At 36.9% G+C, this 19,582-nt stretch overlaps 3 protein-coding genes across 4 annotated transcripts in view; all 3 read left to right on the top strand.

Moving 5' to 3' along the window:
- LOC124645002 (proton-coupled amino acid transporter-like protein CG1139) overlaps positions 1 to 14,925 on the top strand; it is a 36,722-nt gene extending 21,797 nt beyond the window's left edge. For both annotated transcript variants that reach the window (XM_047184719.1, XM_047184720.1), the window contains exons 3-9: positions 9,736 to 9,816; positions 11,539 to 11,689; positions 12,249 to 12,458; positions 12,802 to 13,074; positions 13,198 to 13,376; positions 13,712 to 13,881; positions 14,178 to 14,925. In XM_047184719.1, coding sequence (XP_047040675.1) covers positions 9,736 to 9,816; positions 11,539 to 11,689; positions 12,249 to 12,458; positions 12,802 to 13,074; positions 13,198 to 13,376; positions 13,712 to 13,881; positions 14,178 to 14,422 — 1,309 coding nt within the window. In that variant the 3' untranslated portion in view covers positions 14,423 to 14,925. The remainder of the gene's footprint in view (positions 1 to 9,735; positions 9,817 to 11,538; positions 11,690 to 12,248; positions 12,459 to 12,801; positions 13,075 to 13,197; positions 13,377 to 13,711; positions 13,882 to 14,177) is intronic.
- On the top strand, positions 1,868 to 4,021 carry LOC124645003 (cold and drought-regulated protein CORA-like). The gene is made up of 2 exons (XM_047184721.1): positions 1,868 to 2,206; positions 2,335 to 4,021. The coding sequence occupies exons 1-2, from the start codon at positions 2,204 to 2,206 to the stop codon at positions 2,992 to 2,994; spliced, it is 663 nt and encodes a 220-aa protein (XP_047040677.1). The 5' UTR covers positions 1,868 to 2,203; the 3' UTR covers positions 2,995 to 4,021.
- Positions 14,926 to 17,037: 2,112 nt separating the features above from the next.
- LOC124645001 (piggyBac transposable element-derived protein 3-like) lies at positions 17,038 to 19,487 on the top strand. The gene is made up of 2 exons (XM_047184718.1): positions 17,038 to 17,278; positions 17,483 to 19,487. Exons 1-2 carry the CDS (start codon positions 17,232 to 17,234, stop codon positions 19,392 to 19,394), a joined length of 1,959 nt encoding a protein of 652 aa, XP_047040674.1. The 5' UTR covers positions 17,038 to 17,231; the 3' UTR covers positions 19,395 to 19,487.
- Positions 19,488 to 19,582: the final 95 nt, after the last annotated feature.

Genomic DNA, 19,582 nt, shown 5'->3' on the forward strand with positions numbered 1-19,582 from the left:
CGCTGAATTTTAGATAAAAATTAGTGTGCAGCGGCGTGTTTGATGGTAAGTTTTATATTGTTTTATGTGAATTTTAGGATAGATAGCTATTTCTACAGTTTAATGATGAATAAAGGTATAATGTTTATTATGAATTTGGTAATGTTGATTTATATTTAACGAATAAAATAAGGTGGACGCGAATTACTACGTCGAATTTTACAAAACTTCCACTTTGCGTCCACAATGGACGCGAACTAAAACTATCCTCTATAATATTAAACCAAATTGCGTCCACTGTTTTCGTTAAATACTTGCTTATAAAAGGTAATTAAAACATACTGTTTAATATATTAAGATTAAACAGTACATTTTTTTATTAAGATATATACGTGGTTATAATTAAAATATCAATTGATATGAGTCATTTCATTTAAGATAAGTTCTTCGGATACAGGAAAAAAGAAGAAAAAGACAACATACACAGAAGAAGATTTAAAGAAAGCATTAAATGATATTCGAGAGAATAATAAATCGATAAAAAAAATATTCTTGTCTGATAATTTATTGACTCAACAATTCTTTTAGTTGTATGTTTAGACAAAATTGTTGTATTGTTTTGTTAATTTAATATGGCCAAAAACTTACTATAATCAAGGCGGGTCTTTCCCTGTGATTTTAGGGTAAAATTAACAGAACTGATTACTGTTTATTCTTCAAGTTGCAAAATTAATTGCCTAATTTTAAGTTACTTAAACTAATGTTGAGAAGAATTATTTTTATTTTTTAAAGTGAATTTTAAATGATGATAATGTTGATTTTTAATAATTAAGTTTATTGTTAAATAAAGAAATTGATCAAATACAATCGATCTCAGTGGCGTGCACTTGGAGAGGCCTATGTCCAGCAGTGGACTGCTATAGGCTGATGATGATGATGATGATGAATCTTTCTTTATTAATTCTTAAAAATTTCACCCCTATATTCCTTTTCTAAGCAGCTGGACGCGAACTGGACCATGGGTGGACGCGATTTGGATTTTGTGGACGCAAACTGGGTAAAACGCCTAATTCTGGAGTTTATCTATTTAAATAGAAAACGAAAGATATTTCTAATACAACTGAAAGTTAATCTTAAAATAGAATATATAATGAATACATTACACGTCATAGAAATGAGTGCTAGGGCATTTTTATTATCGCCGTCAAAATTGCCAACTGCACTAAATGGACGCGAACAGGCGAAATGACCCTACTTAGCGCTTAAAAAAACCTTTTAATCGATATATGACTCCTTAATAGAGGGAAAGTAAACCAACATCCAAACATTTCGCTCATATACTCCCTTGCCGTGTATTTCTAAACATTAATCAGTGCTATCAATAGTAGCGTCGCGATGAAAAATCGTTTGTGATATGCAACATACCTGCCGCTGTGTTGAGCTCAAGGTCGCCGGTTACTATGTCTGCGCGCGCGCACGTGCGGTCCAGCGTACCGTGCAGTGACGAAATATATCTATCTGAACATTTATACACGAAATAAGGGGTTTCCCAGAATATTGCATGTTGCTGAAAGAAACTTTGATTTGTAATCATTAATTTACCACCAAGGTTAAATATTGGATTGCGAATATGTTACCTTTATTATGATAGGAATTAGAAAAAAAATATCACTTAGTCCTAATTATAAAAAAATAATAATAATAGGAATGTATAATGTCAGTACGCTGATCTAGTGGCCCAGATCTTATTTGGTATATTACCGTTTATGTAACCGTTTTAGCTTATCAATTAATCAAGATTGTTGGTAAAATAATTATGTAATAGTTCTACTCATGTGAATAAAATGTATTTATATCGGTAACTCGCCTTCCTACGACGAGGTGTAGCAACTAGCCGTGCGCATGGACACGCCGATCGTATCATAGTTGCAACACCCGCATCCTTAGTGCCATAGAAGTATGTTCAGTACCTACACAAGATCGGACTCGAAGCTCCGTCGTTCCGGCTAGGCGAGGCGCTTGCACAAACCCTGCTCCACCAAATGGCTATACTTATTCATCGTCGTTGCGATATCATTATATTGTTGCTCGTGGATCGCCAACATACTTTCACTTTCAACATCGGAATCCCCCAATTTGGACTGAGTTCGAAGTTGGAGTCAGTTGTTACCAGACCACGAGCCCTGGCAGCCGGGTCCAAGTAAACAATAACAATTCAACGAAAATGGTAAGTGCCTATTTTGACATTTAATTATGTGACTTAAGGCAGAGAGCAAACATTTCTCCTAATGCAGAACTCTTTCCTTTTTCTAATTGGTGAATGATTGTCTCTATATTTTCATTTGTGTTTTGTAGAGGACGTCAACCATCATACTCCTTCTGTTCTGTGCGGTAGTAACCGTGACAGCCGAGGAGGGTGAGACGAGGGACCTGCCTGATGACATAGAAGACAGCGAAGATCTAGAAAGAAAGCACCGCAAGCGAAAGAAGCATGGTCAGCAAGGAAATCCCTGCGGGGGTTACGGCTTTGGGAAAACCTTTGGCTCCCATGATTATACATATGTGTCGGCTCCTGTCATGAACTACTTCTTTGGATGCGGGGCATTGCCGGTGCCTCAGTATGCTCCGGTGCAACAGATCGCGTACCCTGTGCAAGGGGGATATGGGCACGGTCACGGAGGTCACGGAGGTCACGGTCACGGTGGCCATGGAGGCCATGGGGGCCATGGAGGCCATGGAGGTCACGGTGGCCACGGAGGAGGTGGCTACGGAGGCTACGGTAATCCCGGAGGCTTCTACGGAAGTCAAGACTTCTACCCTCAACAAGGATTCCAGCCTGGCTACCAGCCCGGATACAATCAAGGGTTCCCCGGTCAGTACAACCGTCCCTTCCAGAACGTTGTGTCTTCGGCAGCATCAGGCTTGGGATCAGCCCTCGTCAATTACATCTCAAGACCGAGAAAAGTTCAGAAACAGATAAATCAACTGTTAAGGCCTCTTTACAAACTGTTTTGAATAGTGCAAGTGAGCTGTTTATTTTGATTGGACAGTAGTTTAAACAGTGGGATGCTCATGTTCGCAGTTATTTTACATTATAAGCCCATGAAAGTGGAAAGTGAATAATGTAAGTTTTGCAGTTTCAGTGCTCAAGCTCTCATAACAAAGCGTAAAAATAGCTTATTTAACTTGTCGATTTCAAAACAAATGGCAAGTTTTTTTTAATAATAAAATAAGGCCTATGACACAAGCGACTGGTTACCAGGCCAAGGATGAAGCCCACGCTCACAAGATTGTCAGACGTCACGCATGGGAGGAGACCCTTAAATGTAAATATTAAGTGAAATTAATTTGATTACTACATCAGGCGTGTGAAGCTGCGATACCTAATAAGAAAAGGTGAAGAGTAAAATGTCTTAAGTGGTGAGGAATTTTGCGAGTATTAATTAGTGCTTCATAATGACTTCATTAATGAGTATTACATAGATATGAATTCTACTGTTTAAAACTTAGTACGAGTAGGTATGTTATTATGTCTTAGGTTTTGTGTGTTATGTTGTGACTTTCGTACTGCTATTAAAAAACACTCCATAATTAACGCAGTCTTAGCTTTGATAGTAACTAATGGGCGTGAGAAATTAAGCTGTTTTTACATAAGTAACTTTTTTTTACCTATAGGTAATTGGAATTACACAGACACTTAGAATTTTTTTCCGTGAAACTAGCAAGGTATTTGGCCATTGCAGCGTTTATAGAATAGTGTTTAGTTTTATCGCTTCTCTCAATAATTGTCATTTACAGACAAATTACGAAAGAAATCTGTTAGGTTCTATGTTCGTAGTTTTAAGTTATCCGGGCCGATAAACAGACGAACAGACGTACTTATACATAAGTACGTATTGTTTCCGAGATGGCCCTCATTTCCCAGTGAAATATACATAACATCACTTTAATGTAAACAGTAGTCTTAGTTATTTATAAAACACAATAAGTTAAGTTTGTAAATACGTGGTTTGTGAATAAATGTTTTAATTTCTTAACAATACCCAATGGTTTTAATGGATTATTTCCTCTTGAAAACTATCTACTTACATACCCTCTGCACTATATACTATGTTTGGTTTTGTGAAATTAAGTTTGCTAAATAAATTGACTATGTATTTTTTTTGTAATTTTCCTTAGTAATTTCACAATATTAATATTTTTTCAACATTTATCTATCTATGTACAATATAATATCTATGTAAACGTTTCTTAAAATCTCTAATTATACATGTTACTTAATTATTGTCTAACTTATGCACTGGATGACGTCGTGTCCCCGATTGCAGCGCATGCAATCTTCTGAGTCCAATTAAAACACAACAAAAGAACATCGAATCACCAAACTATCCATTTTTTTGCGCTACTAATGAACAGCCATTGATTTTTGTGAGCTTAGTCGATATACGGTGGATTCCAATAAGAGATCTATCCATTGTATTTGCGATTATCCATAGATAATCTGTATTCAGTAATCCTGCGAATCAAGTGTTGCATGAAACTAAGATGACATCATATTTTATTTGTTGTTGTATCAGCTAATGATTGCAGTTACTTTTTGCATGTAATTGTGAATGTTTACGTTGTTTTGCCGAGCGACTTGTTCTGATTGTATCTTGCGAAGCGAATTGTATAAATTAGTTTAGCAATATTACGATAGCGAATTTATGTAACTACGAATAGGAATTCTATTCCGTGGATATTAGAAGCTGTTGCTAATTGTAGAGAATAGGAATCAATTTCGAGTTTGCTTGTTTTTTTTATTTAAAGCTAGTTAAAAAAGAGTTCCTATCTGAAAATCACAGATATATAGGTACTTGAGCACTGATAGTTGACACAAGGTACCGACGTTTTTGTGAATTACAACAAAAATATATAAATATAAGTACTTATTATTTTTTAATAGCTGTTTCACCGGCGTCGCGGGAGGGCTCATTCTCTTGCCCAGACAAAATATGGCACATGTAACTCAGGGATAGTGTAGCTTCCCAACAGTGAAAGAATTTGTCGGAGCCTTTAGGCTTCGTACAAACAAATAAACAATGCTTCCTCTTATATGTAAGTCTTATAAGTTGTTTAATAATTTCACTGCGCATATTGTAAAATATACCTTCCTATAATTTAAGTAACTAGAACGTAAATTGCATTTACAACATTAGGTTAGGGCAGTAGGTACCTGCGGCGTGGAAACCCATTGTTTTCTTAATCTCCGTTGTAATATTATTCGTAATAGTGAGATGTGTTTCAAAATTAATGAATTTATAATTGAGTAGGTATGTGATAGATAGGCTACATACTTTTGCGTCGGTAATTTTACATACTAATGATCTTGAAAGAGACGATTAGCTCTATTATATTGCTCTATTATGACTGAAATCCATCCATGTTCTTTAAGGAGCCCTTCATGTGAGAGGGGTCGCGGTAAAATACTGACATAAACGTAATGTAAATGAGAGAAGTAGTGTTTTTTTTTATCTTAAGAAAAACACCTACCAATAAAATTTTGAGAAACTTTTCGCTTTTGCGAACCGCAGTCATGACACAAACGTGTAAAAAGTCGTGGTGGCCTAGTGGGTAAAGAGACCGTATGAGGGTGTGGGTTCGATTCCAAGTCAGGCAACTACCAATGCGACTATTCTAAGTTTTTATGAACTTTCTATGTATTCTATGTAGTATGCTTGTATCTTGGACATCAATGTGTGGACTGTGTTTCGGATGGTATGTGAAACTGTAGGTCCCGGTTATCAGCGAACATCTGCGGCAGTTGTTACGGGTAGTCAGAAGCCAGTAAGTCTGACAACCAGTCTTACCAACGGGTCTGAACGGGTATTGGTTTGCCCGGGTAACTGGGTTGAGAAGGTCAGATGGAAAGGCAGTCGCTCCTTGTAAAGCACTGGTACTCAGCTGCATCCGGTGAGACTGGAAGCCGACCCAACATAGTCGGGAAAAGGCTCGAGAGATGATGAGTCGGGTTACAAACGTGCATGGAATTTATGTCTTTGCTTCCAGCAAAGTTATGAACGGCAGCGGAAGTTATGGCCTTCGCCCTAATCAAGCATGATCTTCGCAATTATGCTAAACCAGTGGTTCTTAACCTTTTTGACATGAGGGACCACTTTAACTAAAGCTTGTCTTGCCGGGGACCACCCCATCGGTTTACCTAAATTAAGAGTTCTTTGATAAAGAATACAAGCATACTTTATAATTAGCACTCATTTCTTTATTATTTAGCAAAAAACTAAAAATTACAGATTTTAATATAATGAGATTTTTGTGACTGCATTCTCTTTACTAATTTCAGAATTTTTGGTTCAGTACTACTCAAAGCTAAACTCATGTCGTCAGTAATTGTAGGTAAGCAAATGCAAAGAAAGATAAACACATTCCTATCTAGTCTCCGAATGCGCGAGCGAAGCGAGCGCGAAATTTTGAGCGATTTTAACCAAATATTACGTAAAATTTAGCCCAAACGTACTTAACTTTTTGTTTGTTGACAATTGCAAAAATAAGGGAATATAGTTTCTGAATACGCGAGCGAAGCGAGCGCGAAATTTTAATTATTTTTTAAGACTCAAAACCAAAAATACGAAAATAAAATGTTGCGAAAACCGCGCGCGCATAGATAAGTCGATAAAAATAAAGTTAGATAACGTATAGCAACGTCGCGAAGCGAAGCTTCACGGACCACTTGGAATGCCTCCAGGGACCACCAGTGGTCCGCGGACCACCGGTTAAGAACCACTGTGCTAAACAATCGTCATTACAGCATTGTTATACTGCACCGGTCCTGGATGCATCAGGCGGTGCGCATGCGAAGTACTTAACTACCTTAGTCCTGTGTTCACTGATTAGCATAATTTGATTCAATTTACTAGTGATACCATGGATTTTTGAATACTAGTGATACCATGGATTTTTGAATACTAGTGATACCATGGAAAACAAAACGACTAGTGGCGCTGTCATAACGCAAAATCTCATTAGAAAGGAAAGTAGCGCGCCAACGAGGGTGTTCGGAGGACGAGGAACTAGCTCCGCCCTTAAACGCCTAACCTGCTCATTATTTTCAAAATAAGACTATCAATCAATGAAGCTCAATCTTTGACAAATTGGTTTTAATTTGACAAGGAACTCCGACATCTCGTTAGTTCTTACTGGAGTTAGTTCTTACTATAGATACTACTGATCACGCCTACCAGTTCAGTGCTTGACCTAGGTACAAGAAGGCGCCTGATCTGCTCCGATATGGAAGTGATACTAATATGAATAATTGTTTGAAGAATACTTACATAACAATTTTACTTCTCGTGTTTTGAATAAATAAATAATTAATAAAATCTTTATTATTTCCAAAAAGATTTAAGACGCTGGTAGGCGGTTTACAGTGAAACCTTGGTATGTGGATAAACGAAGCCTTCAAACTTAGAACTCATGCAGTGGTCACAATACTTTTACAATGTTAAAATTACCTTTGTTATTGGGAAAAGCAAACCTCTGTAGTTATCCTGGTTTGGATTTGCTTAACTTACTACCTATATCTTTTTATTTTACAGGGAAAATATTAATCTAAGCTTACAAACAAACAAAGAAATTGTTCCTCATTCTGAAATTATTATAAAAATATGATTTATTAGTTTTATCGCGCCTTTGCCGTCGGTTTATAGTGTCACAAGTCCAAACATCATACAACCTAGTTATATTCCTAACCTATCAGTGTAGCAGACCCTTACGGTCCCACGCCGCGGTAGAGACCAACGCAGCGCGTTTCTTATCACTTTTAAGTCGGCCCTTTCGGGCGACTTGTTATTGTAACTGTAGTCCGTAAGATAGTTTTAAGTTTATTTTTATTAGAATTTCTATACTAATATTATAAAGATGAAAACTTTGTTTGTTTAGTTGTAATGGATAAACTCAAAAACTACTGGACCGATTTTAAATATCCTTTCACCATTAGAAAGCTATATTATCTGCGAGTAACATAGGCTATATTTTATCCCGGTGCAGGCAGTGGCTCCCACGTGACGCGGGTGAAACCGCGGGAAAACGGCTAGTTAATGAATAAACATGTATTAATTTGGCAGTCTTGCATCAAACTCTGTAAGCTCGGGTCGTAATAATAAAATCTTATTTCGATTCTTTAAATATTAACTTTTAATTGTACCGGTATACCTTATTGTCTAGTCTCACGCTTGTTCCTATAAGAATATAAGTCAATTGTTGTATTTTTCATATATTTTTTTTTCTCTATAGATTTAATAATAATAATTTTAGTTGTAAGTTTTATTTTAATGTTATGTTTCGTATTGTGGAATGCAAATAAATAGAATGTAATTTAAACTATATTCATTTCAGACATTACTTGATTTATATTCATTTTATTGTTGGGTTCAGTTTATGTACATATTTACATGACGTAAAAAAAAGCCTTATTTATACATATATACAACTAAAAAATGGCATCAAAAAACTCCTCATCGCTGCCCACCGGGAGTGTACCCAAGAGGCTGGCAGCATTGCCACGTTGGATGGCAATAGAATATGAATATGAATATGAATATTTCTTGTTTTAAAAAGATAATTTCTCGCTCCCGAAATCTAGGTAACTACCTCGTAAATAACTCGTAATACTTTACTAAAGTTATATACCTAAGTGCAACATGACGAATCGAGACAATTTTTGTATCTTACACTATATAGTACCCATGTAGCGTTTGTGTATGTATTAGTAATATGTGTGTATGTAGTATCCTACTGCTTAATACGCGTGTGGTCTGTTCCACAAACATGGGAGCTTTATTTAGAATTTAATATTATGAAACAGTAAAGTACCTCTACCATGTATTTTAACTTAAAACGAGCTACAATGCCTGGCAGATCAAATTAATTTATGAAACAACTTTAAATTACTGACCTCTCCCTATGGAGAAAATAAACTTCATTAGTTCCTGATTTCAGTTTATATTCATAATTTTATATGGAAAACTTAAAGGGGTTTTAATGTTAGAATTCATATTAACGTTTACGGAGTAGTGATGACTTTGTACTACTTACGACTGTGGGTTCGATTTCTGCTTTCATTTAATATTGAGTGCGTTGCGAAGATTTGAATGTACTTTTAAATCATGATCAATAACTTTAATATTGTAATGTGAATTTAATTATACAAATCTAGCAACTTTAGGCCGAGACTAACGAGTAGGCACCAAGATGCGAGTACGTCATCGGTACAATCTGTGTCCATTACTATTAATTAGCTAGGCTAATGACACGTGCAAATTAATCGATACATTGGCGCACTTGATAAGACGGAAGGGGTGTTAAGCACCTCACTACGAGACTCGCCACCTCGGCTCGAGCAGCAGCGGCCAGTGCGGCGCCGGAAACCTGTTGCGATACACGGACGATCCAAACATTGTTTTTCAATGTACTGAAACTAACTTTTTTCTCTGAAGTTTTTCGACAGTTTGAGACATAAAAAAATAGTTTTTTAAATTTTTTAACTTAATACTCTATGCTCATTTTGTACAACGGCGGCCTAAGGCGGAAATAGATCGAGACATAAACAAAATTGATATATTTTTGTATTTAATACTTTATGCACATTTTGTATAGAGGCGGACTTAATGCCTGCCCGTCTAACTTTGAGTGGTGGAGAAATAGCAGTGTTAGGTGTATTTAATTTTGTATTTTTGAAAATATTGTTTTTCCTTGTTGCAGCAGTTTGTCGGGCACGCTGCCGGACACCAAGAAACAAGAAGCCCACAATGGAGGACATCATGTTGTGACACATCCAACTTCGTGAGTAACTTTTTTTCGGCACTAATTAATTGGTCCGAGTCGATTTGTATAAGTGGCAGGTGAACTTAAAGTTAGTAAATAAAATTGTAGTATACTTTCTAGTTCTATATATCTGCTGCCTACAATTCTTGGGTACTTATCTATACTACTTAATATTATAAAGAGGAAAACTTTGTTTGTTTGTTTGGTTGTAATGGATAAACTCAAAAACTACTGGACCGATTTTAAATATTCTTTCACCATTAGAAAGCTATATTATCTGCGAGTAACATAGGCTATATTTTATTCCGGTGCGGACAGTAGCTCCCACGGGACGCGGGTGAAACCGCGGGAAAACGGCTAGTTATAAATATACCTATATCAAAAAAATCATAACAATTCTTGGAAATAGGGAAAATTTAAAGAAAAAAAAAAAAACATAATTTAGGCGGGTTTATAATATTCTTTATTTTCTCATGAAAAAACGTCAAAATTAAAAATAAAGTTTACTTTTGTTTTGACTATAGCTATCACTTACCAGTTAACAAAAGTTGTTCTTTCGTACTCTCTAACAAGGTACAGTAACGACATAATATGAAATAATGAGTGTTCCATACGCTCATCTCAGGCGTTTTGATAAATCCACTTTAGTATCTGACTACGGGACGCGCGCTTCATCAATAAACCAATTAGAGCTCGAACGCTGTTAATTAGAAATCAATTTGCATTCACATGTATAACCTTTTACGATACCATGTCCCATAGCTACTTATCTAGATGAAAGTGTTCCAGTGATCAGCGTCAATGGTCAATTTATTAATAGTTCATATACATAGATATTTTCTAAAAGTCGTGGTGGCCTATATAGTGGGTAAACTACCAACCTCTCAAGTATGAGGGCGCGGGTTCGATCCCAGGTCAGGCATGTACCAATGCAACTTTTCTAAGTTTGTATGTACTTTCTAAGTAATCTTAGACACCATTGACTGTGTTTCGGATGGCACGTTAAACTGTAGGTCCCGGCTGTCATTGAACATCCTTGGCAGTCGTTACGGGTAGTCAGAAGCCAGTAAGTCTGACACCAGTCTAACCAAGGGGTATCAGGTTGCCCGGGTAACTGGGTTAAGGAGGTCAGATAGGCAGTCGCTTCTTGTAAAGCACTGGTACTCAGCTGAATCCGGTTAGACTGGAAGCCGACCCCAACATGATTGGGAAAAGGCTCGGAGGAAGAAGATTTACATAGATATTTTCACACCTATCCGTCAGTTGCAAAAAGCTTCATTAAATCTATTGCATTTAACACTTTTTCTCCAGTTGACAAAGAAAGAGTCAGCAATAGATTTAAAGAAGCTTTAACTTTAACGGAGCTTTGTGCAACTACGGTATACATATAAAAGAAAGTCGTGTTATTTACACATTTTATAACTTAAGAATGGCTGAACCGTTTAGGCTGAAAATTAGAGGGGAGGTAGCTTAGACCCGGGAGGAGGGCATAGGTTGTTTTTGTTACCATCCGGGACGCGGGTTAACCGCGGGCAGAAACCACTTAACAATAAAGATACAAAACTATTCTTATAAAAAACCTAAAATTCATCCCCATCGCATCATGGTAGCCTATGGCACGCTCCCAGTCGATAGCGATGAGGATGAAGTTTTTTATGCTTTTTAGTTTGTTTTTTTTTTTTTAACGGACAATTAATCTTCCTGCCTCACTCTAAAACTCTTATTCTGTTTATGTCCTAGATACGCAGATACTATGCTGCACCTGTTCCGAGGCAACATAGGTACGGGCCTGCTGGCTATGGGAGATGCCTTCAAGAATGGAGGCATCGTATTCTCGCCCATCGTCACGGCTCTACTGGGAATCATTTGCGTTCACGCTCAGCATTTACTGGTCAGTTTATTTCAGTTTTGAAATTACAGATATTGAAAGATTAACCAACTTTCTTTAAAGTGTCAAAATTGTTAGTGTATAACATTTTGGAGAAAATTAAATTGCTAATTTATGATTTAAATCAAGCTGAATGCTAACAAGATAAGCAGTCCAATGATTGGAATATACTTATCTGATTCATTTTATGAATGAACTCAAATGTACTGAACTGAATAAAAACATTTTTTTTCAATTTTGCAAAAGGACATTGAGTAAAAAAAGAGTTTCTGTACGCCAAACGTATGTTGCAATCGTTAGGCGTACAGAAACTCTTGTAGTTCGTGTAAAAAGGACCAATTATTTACATATCAGTTTCGGCTGAATAGAGTTATGTCACCAAACAAAAAACGACACTGTTTTCTTTTTTCACTCACACTCAGTCATGCATTTTATTGTCGTACGATTAAGCATAAAAATTTTGTAAGTCATCATAAATAACGAAAACAAAGCATTGACAAATAAAACGCAGCCACAACCAGTAGACAAAAAAAAACATATTTGAATTCGAAATTATTTGCAGCTGAACTGTTCAGAAGAGATGCATCGGAAGTCAAAACGCGACCGTGCTCCAGGGTTCGCAGAGACTGTATACCTGGTGTTCGCTAGTGGACCCGTCAGCTGCCGAAGTATGGCTACCACCATGAAGATTTTAGTCAACGGGTTCCTCTGCGTCACACAGCTGGGATTCTGCTGTGTTTACATTGTATTCATCGCGAATAATGTTAAAATGGTCAGTTGCTTTTCTACTGTCTTGATATTTCTGCTCGTACACAGGGTGTAAAGATAAAGATAAAAGTCATTTATTCAAAGTAGGCTGAAAATCAGCACTTTTTGCTTTTTGCCCGCTCTTCACCGCTTGCCATGTGTTTTGCTGGGAAGAAGAAGTGGTGGAACAAACTTTCCAGAAACACAATCTGTCTGTATGGTTTGAAGAACCGTTGATATACAGAACATTAAAATATTATTATATAAAATTGTATATTAAAAATTCATTGTAGTAAAAGAAAAACAATTAAATATTTAATCATGTTGGCTAGCACACAACTTAATGGTAATTGTTTATTCCATTCCAGATTTGCGACCAATACAACATACACATCAGTCTATCAATACACATGCTATTTGTGGTGTTACCAATTATGCTGGCATGCATGGTCCGTAACCTCAAATATTTGACGCCGTTCTCTACCATAGCTAATATAATGATGGCTTTTGGAGTCGCCGTCGTGATTTACGCAGCCACCCAGGACTTGCCAGCTGTGGAAACTAGGGTATACATGGCGTCCTGGCAACAGCTACCTTTGTACTTTGGAACCGCTATTTACGCTTTTGAAGGAATTGGATTGGTAAGTCTGCAGGATATACCTACTACGTTGACAGAAAACCGAAATAAATGTTAAAATCTGGAATCAAAAATATCAAACTGGAAGTCTAAACATGTTACAATTTTTTTTGTTATTTTCTTTCAGGTCCTTCCTCTGAAGAACGAGATGAGCAACCCTGAGAGTTTCCAAAAGCCTCTGGGTGTGTTGAACGTAGGCATGGTAGTGGTCGGCAGTATTTTTATCACCGTGGGTTTCTTGGGCTACCTCAAATGGGGCGACGAAGTGCTCGGCAGCTTGACCCTTAATCTGCAACCAGGAGAAGTGTAAGTATTTAACCCTGATCTTATGTAGATACCTGTTTGATTCCGATTTACTAAGCTTCCTAGTGTGAAGAAACATAAGGGTGCGTCTAAACGGTGCATGTTGCTGGAGCAAGTTAACATGCGCAAGTGATGAGAGCACGCGGGTGGGTATTGCTTTGGTAGGGTCCAGCGACTCACGCATGTACGTTTTTAAAATAACCTGCGTATGTGCGTCAACATACGCAGGCTACTTACACCATGTAGATGCACTCTAAGGTAACATTCAATAAGAGATGCGGGCTTGCCTCATCTTTTTTAATGGAGTCTAAGTCTCATTTTTTTCATTTTTGTTACAGTCTCAGTAACGTGGTTCAATCTCTGATCGCGCTGGCGATTTTATTCACATACCCACTGCAGTTCTACGTGCCCATTGCCATCACCTGGCCGGCGATCGAGAAGAAGTATGGTGCTACACACCCCGTGGCCAAAGAACTGGGATACAGGGCTCTGCTTGTCATACTGACTTGTAAGTATCATTTAAATAAAAAAAATGTGAAAATCAAGGTAAATAAATAATGTTAAGACATTTTTCACACACGGTGCTAACACAACTGATAAACTACATGTAGCTACATTTATACCTACATAAATAATATAATTACACACAGTCCACGGCCAACAAGTAGGTATGTTCATCACACAAAATGTCGACCGAACCGGGAAACGATCCCGGGACCTCAGGTTCGGCAGTCCGGCATGGTGACCATTACACTATCGAGGTCGTCTTCAAATTTTGATTAGGTACTATTTTTTTTATTACAGTCATTCTGGCGGAATCAATACCCGAGCTAGGACTCTTCATATCGTTGGTGGGAGCGGTGAGCAGCACAGCCCTGGCGCTGATGTTTCCCCCTCTCTTGGAGCTGGTGTCCACGTCACAGAAGCCCGGGGGAATCCCAACACATATCCTCATCAAGAACTGCTTCATCATTCTCTTAGGATTGTTCATTTTCTCAACGGGAACGTACGAGAGTGTTGCATCCATTGTTAGGGCCTTTCAGGTATAGGATCATTTATTTAAGAAAACCGTATTAAGTATTTTGTAGGCTGTCTTTAAGGCGTTGCTGGTCTCAGTTTTTGAGTTGCCTAAAATATTTTATTTAAAGTAATCGAAAAACTTGTACAATTTATGAATGTTAATTATTTGTACTGGTAATTATTTGCCAAAATATTTATGTAGAAGCCAGAATTCACAACACACCCTTTACAATCAGTTCTCAAAAGTAGCTTAGCAACCAGAACTTCAAAAGTCATTGACCAATTCAAATTTTCATTTTTTTCTATGTCTTGTGTATGAATCTTCCTCATCAATCTTCCCCTTCACTGTTAGGTTTATTTGACTGTTTTCAGCTATCAATTTATCTCTTTCAAATTACGCGTGACTTTGAATGTGTAAAGCCACTTTTGGCTTTAACTATACTTCTGTAAAAGAAAAAAAAAGCAATTGACGAAAACGAGTCAGAATAATAAAATGGCATTTAATTAATTTGTTAACGAAACGATATCAGAATATTGACCCGAGAATATTTAATATAGGTATTGTATCTGTCTATATCTCCATAAGTCACCTCTGGATACCCGTGCTTGACATCCTAATACACTAGAAAATTAGGCTATGTGTGTAGTCGTAGTTTATGCCTGCGGATTCTAGAAGGATACTCAAGAACGAACATAGACATTTTTCAACTTGGGTATTTTTCTAGAATTTAATCTTTGACGTTTATATCGGGTGTGTCGTACCTAATCACATCAAATTCTATCACTTATGCTTTATGATATTCTATGGCGAATTGTAAAAAAAATAACTTAATCCATTCAGTGGTTTGGCCACAGGAATCATTTTTCGTTTTCATAATTTACACATCATGTGTAAAGAGGAGATAAAGTTTGGTCGCAAGCATCGAACGTTTGACCAGTTGACAGCTGTCAGTTTTCAAGGGAGAATTTCCGTTGTTTCTAACGACTGACTCTTATATGGTGTTTTAAAATTCTCGCACATTTTTATTCTATTTACTTTGCTTGAAAAATGCATTTTTTTAGACTAACTTATTTAATTGAATGTGATTAGGTACGACACACGTTGAGTGATTTGAAGAAGAAAATCAGATTTAGTTTTCATTTCTCATTTATTTATTATATACTAGCTTCCGCCAGCGGCTTCGCCCGCGTGGTGTGTTGATAAAAAGTAGCCTATGTGTTAATCCAGGGTATCACCTATCTACATACCAAATTTCAATCAAATCGGTCCAGCCGTTTTTGCGTGATTGAATAACAAACATACATCCATACATTCTCACAAACTTTCACATTTATAATATAAGTAGGATTTTGTTAGTAATATTACCCGTCAGTTGCACAAAGCTCCATTAAAGTTAAACCTTCATTAAATCTATTGCTGACACTTTTTATCCTGTTAACAAAGAGTCAGCCATAGATTTAAAGAAGCTTTAACTTTAATGGGGCTTTGTGCAACTGACGCTAAGGCAGTAAGGTAAACGTTCCGTCAGGTACTCGACAGATTTAGGACTGGGCTACGTTTACAGGACTGCCACATTATTGTTAGATATTTTAAGAACATATTTTTAGTGTAGGATGGCTTTATTTTTACTTTATTACTTGTAGTGAACCCCAGTGAGAAAAAGGAGCTACTTTAAGAGACATAATATAGATATACACATTACTAAAGGTACATTATAATATAGAAATATATACATGCCGTGACTGCATTAAATCTCCGCAGTTGCAAAACTAGTTTGTATATATTTATATGAAACCGTTTTGGAACGATGTGGCTGCACCTCGTACCTTACCTTAGATATCAATTGTTTTCATGCAGTCGCGGCATATGTGATCAGCATTCGACATTCAAAACGTACCTTTAAGATACCATGGGCTCTCGATTCAAACAATGTCTTGCAATAATTGCAAAATATGAATGTAAATTGTAAATGGATGCGCTGGTCAGCTGCTAAACGCACGATTCTTTGAAGTTTAACTTTTACCATAAAAACCAGCGTAACCAGGCTATTGATACCCAGTAGCTTTAGCACGCCTGTTGCACGAACGAACGTCTGAAAAAATAAGTATTATACGTACGCCTAGTAAAAGTTTATTTGCAGTATAAAACGTAAGATTAGGTATACTCGTATTATTCCTATTTTATATTTAAGAAATATTGGTAAATTGTAACCATGGGCGATCTCAGATTACCTCAGAAGGTTGTTCGATTTGTTAAACCACGGGAAACGACCCATAATTATTAGATAAGTCTATAGGTAGGTAGTGATGTCTGAACTATTTTAAAATATTGTATAAATAAATTGTTATGAATTTTGAAATTATATGATTTTGTAGTATATTTATGAAAATATATAAACATGTGAACCAGATACATATACAATAATTATGCATTTAAACATTTATCATTTGTAATAATGTACGCTTGATAAAAGTATAAATCAGTTTCTAGCCATTAAACATTATTGACGGAGACAGAATCATGTCGATTTGGCAAATTAAATGCAAGTAAAGTTAAAAATAACATTAATATATTTTTATTCTGTGATATAAGGTCTGGGATTAAAAGTCGTCTTAGCAATTTTTTGTTTTATTTTTCCTATCTAACCCATATATGCCCATAGGGTCGATAACGACCAAAATTATGCCGATACCGTAAATGCATGGTGACCGCGAAACTGTTGATTAAATTTTGAATAAAACGCCATCTATTGATTGGTACAAAAACTATTTTGAAGCACGAGATAGTTTTGTTGACAGTTCACGACAATTTAGAGTGACAAATAAAAGTGCAAGTTTATGCTTGTTTATTTCTTGAAAAAGTGTGTGACCGATCGGATGCAAATGTAAGTATTTTGTGTGTATTATGTTATTTTACCGTAATAATAGTTTTTATAGGATATCGAATGAGTGTTTCAGAGTAAGAGATATTGTTTTTTCTAAAATAGTATATTTTTATATTCACAATCGGGTGATATATTTTCTTGGGTCGGTAATGACCCTGTGGGCACATATCATGTTTTATAGGTATTGTATTTTTTGTATTTTAGGCCTCGACACGTACTCTCAACACATGAAATAGCCGATGCCCTGGAGGCCTTTGACGACGATGAAGATGTTCAGGGCATCGATATTTACATGGATCCGCCTTGCGATGGTACCATATCGGATGGTGATTCAGGTGAAGAAGATTGTGATAGTCTGAATCGATTGAATCGTCATCAATTACTTGCGCCGGCTGAGATGGTATTACGACAACGTGATGAACCTTTTGAAGATAATACAAGTATCGATGAGGTAATAGCCAGTCCTAGTCCTAGTTCTGAGCACCTAGAATCCATTTCCACGCCATCGGGACCCAGTCTACACAGGTCACGACGTTCTCGTCCAGTTGAGATACCGACGATGATCACGGATTCAGAACGTTCTTTTTCGAATGTGCGTACCAACAGGACCCCTAGGGGTGATGGCCCTTCTTCAGAACGCAGTAGACAGGCCAACATGAGGCCACGTAAATGGATAAAGCGAGATCTTTGTACTCAACAAAGTGAGTGGTCACCTCCACTGCCACGAGCAGTTCTAACACTCACCAAGGAAAGTGAACCAATAGAGTTCTTTGAATTATTTTTTAGTGAAGATGTTATAAGGTATATGGTCAGGCATACCGTAATGTACGCTGTTGAAAAGCACAACTATAATTTCTGCCTATCGGGGGATGAACTGAACTGTTTTATAGGTATAATACTTCTCAGTGGTTACTCGCCTTTACCAAGGCGGCGTATGTATTGGGAATCCAACGAGGATACGCACAATATTTTGATTGCGAAGTCGATGAGGCGAAATCGTTTTGAAGAGATTTTTAGATATTTCCATGTTGCTGACAACAGCAACCTACGTAAAGGAGATAAAATGGCAAAAATTCGGCCTTTGTTCAACCTCATGAACAAAAAATTTCTAATGTATGCTCCCATCGAAAAAAACATAAGTATCGATGAGTCAATGATACCATATTATGGACGTCATGGCTGTAAGCAGCACATACATGGAAAACCAATCCGTTTCGGCTTCAAAGCATGGGTGGCAGCGACTCGCTTAGGATACTGCTTACAAGCTGAGTTATATGAAGGAAGATCTGAAGCGCGAGATACAGGCCTAGGGGAACATGTTGTTACTAAATTGACGAATACAGTCAAGACTGAATACCCTGATACACCTTTTTCTGTTTATTGTGACAACTTTTTTACATGTCCCAGTTTACTAAGTTCTTTACAAGAAAAAAACGTAAAAATAACTGGAACTGCTCGTCAAAATAGAATAGACAAGTGTCCACTAATGGATGCTAAGTCTTGCAAAAAGCAGCCCAGAGGATTTTATGATTACAGATTGGACACAAATGATAAAATATGTGCTGTACGATGGAATGACAACAACGTCGTAACGATGTTGTCAAATGAATTTGGAGTCCACCCTGTTCAAAAGGCACGTCGATATTCAGTTGCTGCTAAACAGAAAATCGATATTGATCAGCCAAATGTTGTTCACCAGTACAACCGATTTATGGGTGGAGTAGATAGACTTGATGCTAATGTCGGCGTTTACCGGATTGCCATCAGAGGAAAAAAATGGTATATGCCCATATTGATGTGGTTGATTGACGTCGTTGTGAACAATGCTACTTTACTCGCTAGATCACACGGGGCAAACGTAGACACTTTGGAATTTCGTCGATCTATTGCAAGAACTTTACTCCTGAAATATGGGAATATGAGATCTCAACCTGGGCCACGTCAGCAAGTGAGAACAAATGTACCCGTTTCTGTTAGAAAATATTCAGCTCAACATATAATCCTCACCGGTCAGGTCAGAAAACGATGTGCATTATGTAAAAATAAAACAGTCAAAATGTGTCGTAAATGTAACGTCAATTTACATGACAAATGTTTTGCTGAATTTCATTCGTAGTGTACTATTTTCATTATTCTGACTTTTTTTATTATTTCTAAAATTATCTGATGTTATTACTTAATGGTTCCTAATAAAGACTGACTAATATAACTGTAACGTATTATTATTTTGCTGATTCTCATTCCATTCTATTGAACGACTTTTTGTGCCCAAGGGGTCGTTTACGACCCGCTGAAAAAAGTGTT

This window comes from Helicoverpa zea, chromosome 31 (assembly GCF_022581195.2).
Source record: "Helicoverpa zea isolate HzStark_Cry1AcR chromosome 31, ilHelZeax1.1, whole genome shotgun sequence".
In the NCBI taxonomy this organism is placed as follows: domain Eukaryota; kingdom Metazoa; phylum Arthropoda; class Insecta; order Lepidoptera; family Noctuidae; genus Helicoverpa; species Helicoverpa zea.

What these genes read in the sequence shown, in the direction of transcription:
- LOC124645001 (XM_047184718.1), top strand. Translation starts at nt 17,232, where the DNA reads ATGCTTGTTTATTTCTTGAAAAAGTGTGTGACCGATCGGATGCAAAT. An exon ending in GTGACCGATCGGATGCAAAT is followed by an intron (nt 17,279 to 17,482) that starts GTAAGTATTTTG and finishes TTTGTATTTTAG; the next exon opens with GCCTCGACACGTACTCTCAA.